Here is a 7,500-nt window from a genome sequence, read left to right as displayed (position 1 = left end):
TGACATACCTAGTTGGAGGAAAAAGGAAATATGTTGGATAGGCCTACGTGTCAAACGAGGCACGTGGTTCACGCATTTACATTCTTTTCTTTAAATTTTTGGACGGCCAATGCATATATGTTCTATATCTTAAAAGGATAATAACAAAAAATGTAAAAAAAAAGAAAAGTTTCAATATGATCATAAAGGTAATATATACTAACCCGTTACCTGTCCTGTGCAAAAGACACACACACCGCCTCGAAACCCGCTGGTGAGTGTGATCAAGGCTAAAGCTTTGTGTCCAGCTCTTTCATTGGGTAATTAGACCGTGACGTCACAACCAGTCACCCCCAGGACGACCAATAGGCAGAAAGCATCAGTTTACAAAGTGGCGTAACCCAAAAAAAAGAGAGTTAATCATTTAAAAAAAAAGATATTTATATAGTAAGCTCAACAAACTCTGTGCACAAGCAAGCAAGCTGTATGTGCTTTAGATTGATGACGTCTCTTTAAGTTGCTTGCTGCATATCTTTTGACGTATTTTTCTACTTCTTTGGTGATGCTGTTCAGCCTAATGGAGTTTCAGCCACAATTGGCCCACTTGAGGTCCTCTCGTGTCCCTGAGTGCATATGCATGGATTTTATCAGGGGAAAAAAGCAAAGCAAAACACTTCCTTTTTTTTGTATAGTTATGTTTGTGCGTTTGTGATGATGATGATGATGATGATGATGAAAAAACGTTTTTTATTATTATTTTTTAAATTCTCTCCTTTTAATCGCACGGAATGGTTTCACTCGACCGTCTTTTTTTTGTTTTGTTTCTCTCACTTGCAGAGCGTAAAAGGCGCCATTTTGTTTTGTTCCTGAAAACAAAAACTCGCTATTGGTTCAAGGCGCAGTGTGGCCCGACTGTCACTTTTTTAAAGATAAAACAGTTGGTATATATGATGTTTATGACATATTGATGATGTAGTTTGGAATACATTTGAAAAAAAAGATCAATAAACGGCGTTGGTGCTTTCAAAGCAATTGTTTTTCGTCTGTTTATCCGCACAAAATGCACTTCATAATTCAGTCAGTCTAAAAAAAGCCAGTCATTCGCACATAAACTCACCTTTTATTCGCTATTTGGTAGTGAATATAATCTGTATTTTAATTTTCTTCCACGCTGCTCGACAGGGCCTTATCTACAGCATACGGGTATATATATAAACACAAATATGTATTTGTGGTGGTATTTTTTAGCCTGGTTCTTTTGTGCATAATAAGTAGGTGCAATAATTTGAAAGAATGTTTGTTTTTTATACAGTTTAAGAACGAGAGATTTAAAAAAAGCAAAATAAAGTATTATTTAGAAGTTGATAAGTTATTAATTTTAAGAATATTATTCACACAAGAATATATATCACTAAAATAAGAAGAGATATTCAGATCCAACAACCTCCCACACTAACTAGAAATAGAATTCACATGCAAAATAGAATATACAATCTTCCACATCAACTTAAAAAAACAAACATTAAAAACCCAACAATTTCCCACACCAACCTAGAAAACACACACAGACACACACACACACACACACACACACACACACACACACACACACACACACACACACACACACACACACACACACACAGACCCCCCCCCCCACACACACACAGACCCCCCCCACACACACACAGACCCCCACACACACACACAGACCCCCCCCCACACACACACCACACAGACCCCCCCCCCACACACACACACAGAACCCCCACCCCCCTACACACACACACAGACCCCCCCCCACACACACACACACAGACCCCCCCCCACACACACAGACCCCCCCCCACACACACACAGACCCCCACCCCATACACACACAGACCCCCCGCACACACACAGACCCCCCCCCACACACACAGACCCCCACCCCACCCACACACACAGAGCCCCCCCCCCCACACACACACAGACCCCCCCCCCACACACACACAGACCCCCCCCCACACACACACACACAGACCCCCCCCCACACACACACACACATACAGACCCCCCCCACACACACACACACAGACCCCCCCCCCCCCCCACACACACACCCCCCCCCCCCCACACACACAGCCCCCCCCCCCCCCCCCCCACACACAGACCCCCCCACACACACACACACAGACCCCCCCCCCCCACACACACACAGACCCCCCCCCCACACACACACAGCCCCCCCCCTACACACACACAGACTCCCCCCCACACAGAACCCCCCCCACACACACGCATTTAATTCCATCGTTCCCACCACCCTCCAACCCCCACCTTTAACCCCCAACCCCCTGATGACCCCCCTGATGATCCCCTTCATGACCCCCCTTCATGACCCCCTTCATGACCCCCCAACCCCCTCATAACCCCCAACCCCCTGATGACCCCCTGATGCCCCCCCTTCCCTTGCAGGAGTTCGACCTGGTGATCAACCTGCCCATGCGCGGCGGGGGCGCTCGCCGCGTGTCGTCGTTCATGACGCAGGGCTACAGGACGCGGCGCATGGCCGTCGACTTCTCGGTCCCGCTCGTCACAGACGTCAAGTGCGCAAAACTCCTGGTCGAGGTGAGGCTCTTCTCTTGGGTGTTTTTTATGGTGACTTAGGTTAGTCTTTTTTTTTTGGGTGGTGGTTGAGGTGAGGCACTCTTCTTTTGGGTGGGGGTTGATGTTCTTTTTTTTTTTTTTTTATGGTGACTTAGGTTAGTCTTTTTTATTTGGGTGGTGGTTGAGGTGAGGCACTCTTCTTTTGGTTGGGGGTTGATGTTTTTTTGTTTTTTTTTATGGTGACTCAGGTTAGTCTCTTTTTTTTTAGGTGGTGGTTGAGGTGAATCTTTTTTTTTTGGGTGGTGGTTGAGTTATTTGCGTTTATATATATATATAAATATATATATATATATATATATATATATATATATATATATATATATTTTTTTTTTTTTTTTTTTTTTTTTTTTTTTTTTTTTTTTTTTTTTTTTTTTTTTTTGGTGGGGTGGGGTGGGGTTGTTGTGTTCATTCTTGGTTGTTTTTTATGGTGGTTATTATCATTATCGTAATTTATTATCATCATTGTCATTTATTATCATTTATTATCATTATCATCTTTATCATTCTCATTCTCATTCTCATTCTCATTATCATTACAATCATTGTCAACACCAATTCTATTATAATTATTCTTGTTATGATCATTTTTATTTTTTTTTTTTTTAACAAGACCCGCAGATATTCCTTCTTTTCTCTCTTTTCACTTATTTTCTCTTTCTTCCGTTTCCCTTTTTTATCCTTTTTTTTGGGGGGGGGGGCTTTCTTTAAGTTATATCCTTCATGTTTGTTTCCTGTTTTTGAATGTTTTGCCCATAATTTCTCTGATTTTCATTTGTATTATGTATTTTTGTCTTTTTGTTGTATTGTCTTTACTGCTGTGAAGAATTTGTGTCTTTTTTATTATTGATATAATGTTTTTTTTCTTCGTTTTATTAACTGGATTTTTTTATTGTGAATTAGTATGTTGCTCTTGTCATGATTTGTAATTGCAAGCTCGCCCTATCGGAATTTGCATTTGTATTCTACTTTGCCGTCATTCACTCACACTCACTCACTCACGTCACAGTCAGTCACGTCACGTCAGTCACTCACTCACTCACTCACGTCACCCACCCAAACCCACCCAAACCCACCCAAACCCACCCACTCAAACCCACTCACCCACCCACCCACCCCACTCATCACATACTTCACACGCATCTGTCCCTCCGCCCCCCCCCCCCCCCAGCCTAGTCCTAATCACAAAGACCTCTTTCGTAAGAGCCTTGATATCCAGTCAGTCAGTCAATCCGTCATTCAATCCGTCAGTTAGGCACAAACAAACAAACATAATCTTCCGTCTTATTATTCGCCGGGGATTTCGATTTCCTGATCTTGTCCGTTATTTTTAAATTTATTATTATTATTTTTTTTTATTATTTTTTTTTATTATTTTTTATTTATTTAGTTTTTTTTGTTTTAGTTTTTATTTAGTTTTTTTTTTTATTTTAGTTTATTTTTAATTTTTATTATTTTTTTATTTTTTTATTTATTTATTTTTTTTATTGATATTCATTGTTTTTCTTCGTTCGGGATTTCGTCAGAGGGAGGCTGGCAGGCAGGCGAGAAGGTAGGCGAGAGGGATTATTTCTTGGGGGGTTGGTTTCGTAAGGGGGGGAAGGAGGGGAGGGAGAGGAGAGGAGGGGGGGTGGATGTAAGGAGAGGGGGCTGGGTGGTGGGGAGAGGGGGGGAAGGAGGGAAGAGGAGAGAGGAAGTAGGGAGAGGGGAAAGGGGGGTGGGAGTAGGAGGGGGAGGTAGGAGTAGGAGGGGGAGGTAGGAGTAGGAGGGGGGGGTAGGAGTAGGAGGGGGAGGGAGGAGTAGGAGGGGGAGGTAGGAGTAGGAGGGGGAGGTAGGAGTAGGAGGGGGAGGTAGGAGTAGGAGGGGGAGGTAGGAGTAGGAGGGGGAGGTAGGAGTAGGAGGGGGAGGTAGGAGTAGGAGGGGGAGGTAGGAGTAGGAGGGGGAGGTAGGAGTAGGAGGGGGAGGTAGGAGTAGGAGGGGGAGGTAGGAGTAGGAGGGAGAGGTAGGCGTAAGAGGGGGGGTAGGCGTAGGAGGGGGGGGTAGGAGTAGGAGGGGGAGGTAGTAGTAGGAGGGGGAGGGAGGAGGAGGAGGGGGAGGTAGGAGTAGGAGGGGGAGGTAGGAGTAGGAGGGGGAGGTAGGAGTAGGAGGGGGAGGTAGGAGTAGGAGGGGGAGGTAGGAGTAGGAGGGGGAGGTAGGAGTAGGAGGGGGAGGTAGGAGTAGGAGGGGGAGGTAGGAGTAGGAGGGGGAGGTAGGAGTAGGAGGGGGAGGTAGGAGTAGGAGGGGGAGGTAGGAGTAGGAGGGGGAGGTAGGAGTAGGAGGGGGAGGTAGGAGTAGGAGGGGGAGGTAGGAGTAGGAGGGGGAGGTAGGAGTAGGAGGGGGAGGTAGGAGTAGGAGGGGGAGGTAGGAGTAGGAGGGGGAGGTAGGAGTAGGAGGGGGAGGTAGGAGTAGGAGGGGGAGGTAGGAGTAGGAGGGGGAGGTAGGAGTAGGAGGGGGAGGTAGGAGTAGGAGGGGGAGGTAGGAGTAGGAGGGGGAGGTAGGAGTAGGAGGGGGAGGTAGGAGTAGGAGGGGGAGGTAGGAGTAGGAGGGGGAGGTAGGAGTAGGAGGGGGAGGTAGGAGTAGGAGGGGGAGGTAGGAGTAGGAGGGGGAGGTAGGCGTAGGAGGGGGGGGTAGGAGTAGGAGGGGGAGGTAGGAGTAGGAGGGGGAGGGAGGAGAAGGAGTGGGAGGTAGGAGTAGGAGGGGGAGGTAGGAGTAGGAGGGGGAGGTAGGAGTAGGAGGGGGAGGTAGGAGTAGGAGGGGGAGGTAGGAGTAGGAGGGGGAGGTAGGAGTAGGAGGGGGAGGTAGGAGTAGGAGGGGGAGGTAGGAGTAGGAGGGGGAGGTAGGAGGAGGAGGGGGAGGGTAGGAGGAGGAGGGGGAGGGTAGGAGTAGGAGGGGGAGGGTAGGAGTAGGAGGGAGAGGTAGGCGTAAGAGGGGGGGTAGGCGTAGGAGGGGGGGTAGGAGTAGGAGGGGGAGGTAGGAGTAGGAGTAGGAGCAGGAATAGGAGCGGGAATGGGAGTGGGAGTAGGAGCGGGATTGGGAGCAGGAATAGCAACAGGAGTAGGAGCAGAAGTGGGAGTATGAGCAGGAGTAGGAGTAGGAGTAGGAGCAGGAGTAGGAGTAGGAGCAGGAGTAGGAGTAGGAGTAGGAGCAGGAGTAGGAGCAGGAGCAGGAGCAGACAGACAGACAGGCAGACAGACAGGCAGACAGACAGGCAGACAGACAGGCAGACAGGCAGACAGACAGACAGACAGACAGACAGACAGACAGGCAGACAGGCAGACAGAAAGACAGAAAGACAGAAAGACAGAAAGACAGAAAGACAGGCAGACAGAGACATGAAAGACACAAAACAAGAGCAATGGACGTGGGAGGGGGGGGGGGCGTGGGTAGCGAATTAGAAGGAAGAAAAGGATGAAGGAAGGAAGGAAGGAAGTAAGTAAATAGAAAGGAAATGAATATAGCAAATGGGGAACATCGAGAAAAGAGGCTTAAAAGAAGAAAAGAGGAAGAAAACAAAAAAATATAAAGGAAGAAACAAAATAACCCCACCTACACCCCCCCCTCAGAAAACGGGACAATGACATGTCATTAAGACCTCCCGAGCCCCCCCCCCCCCACCCCCCGAGTCCAAGCCTCCCCCCCACCCCGAGTCCTAGCCCCCTCCCCCCCGCCCTAGCCCTCCCTTCCCGAGTCCTAGCCCCCTCCCCCCCGCCCTAGCCCTCCCTTCCCGAGTCCTAGCCCCCCCCTCCCCTGATCCTAGCTCCCCCACCCCGGACCTAGTCCTCCCCATCCCCCCTCCCCCTCTCTCCCCCGGACCTCCCCCCTCTCCCCCCTTCCTAGCTCCCCCACCCCGGACCTAGCCCTCCCCATCCCCCTCTCTCCCCCGGACCTCCCCCCCTCCCCCCGAGTCCAAGCCCCCCCTCCCCCGGACCTAGCACTCCCTATCCCCCTCTCTCCCCCTCTCTCCCCCCTCCCCCAGTCCTCCCCTCTCCCCACCCCGGTCTTAGCCTCCCTAGTCCGATACCCTCAAGGCTCCGGCGTCGCTTCTTATCTCCGAAATGTGTTTTTTTCTCTCGCTTCTCGCTCGCATCACTTAATTACGGCCGATTGAGGGTTGCGCAAGGGGGGGGGGGGGCTGAGGGGCGACGCCACCTGCGGCACGGACAGGAGGAGGGGCGGCTTGCGGAGAAGGCCGGGGGGAGGGGAAGGTGGTGGAGGGGGAGGGGAGGGGCGGGAGTAGGAGGGAGAGGTAGGCGTAAGAGGGGGGGTAGGCGTAGGAGGGGGGGTAGGAGTAGGAGGGGGAGGTAGGAGTAGGAGGGGGAGGTAGGAGTAGGAGTAGGAGCAGGAATAGGAGCGGGAATGGGAGTGGGAGTGGGAGCGGGAGCAGGAGTAGGAGCGGGATTGGGAGCAGGAATAGCAACAGGAGTAGGAGCAGAAGTGGGAGTATGAGCAGGAGTAGGAGTAGGAGTAGGAGCAGGAGCAGGAGTAGGAGCGGGAGCAGGAGTAAGAGCAGGAGCTGGAGCAGTAGCAGGAGTAGAAGCAGGAGCAGGAGCGGGAGTGGGAGCAGGAATAGCAGCAGGAGTAGGAGCAGAAGTGGGAGTAGGAGCAGGAGTAAGAGTAGGAGCAGGAGTAGGAGCAGCAGTTGGGGCAGAGCAGGAGTAGGGGCAGGAGAGTAGGAGCAGGAACAAGAGTAGGAGTAGGAGTAGGATTGGGAGGGCAGGGAGGAGTAGCTTGGGGTGAAAGAGAAGAAGGAAAGAAAGAGGGGTGGGGGGAGAAACAAGAGAGTTAGAGAGAGAAAACCGCCCCTGTCCTTCCTGTCCCCCTCCCCCCCCCCCTCCC

General features: G+C 50.4%; 1 protein-coding gene across 11 annotated transcripts in view; it reads left to right on the top strand.

Annotated features, from left to right (window-relative positions):
• Positions 1-7,500, top strand: part of r (carbamoyl-phosphate synthetase 2, aspartate transcarbamylase, and dihydroorotase rudimentary) — a 108,406-nt gene that overhangs the window by 74,730 nt on the left and 26,176 nt on the right. For 7 of the 11 annotated variants that reach the window (XM_086550566.1, XM_086550563.1, XM_086550560.1 and 4 more), the window contains exons 29-30: positions 1,162-1,182; positions 2,437-2,589. In XM_086550566.1, the coding sequence (XP_086406692.1) occupies positions 1,162-1,182; positions 2,437-2,589 (174 nt within the window). The remainder of the gene's footprint in view (positions 1-1,161; positions 1,183-2,436; positions 2,590-7,500) is intronic. The other 4 variants (XM_086550567.1, XM_086550565.1, XM_086550562.1 and 1 more) reach the window with 1 other exon arrangement.

The sequence above is a fragment of the Penaeus japonicus genome, unplaced genomic scaffold (genome assembly GCF_977035675.1).
Source record: "Penaeus japonicus unplaced genomic scaffold, GWHDUDI00000001_assembly GWHDUDI00000024, whole genome shotgun sequence".
Taxonomy (NCBI): Eukaryota; Metazoa; Arthropoda; class Malacostraca; order Decapoda; family Penaeidae; genus Penaeus; species Penaeus japonicus.
This window is presented reverse-complemented; position numbering and strand designations above follow the sequence as displayed.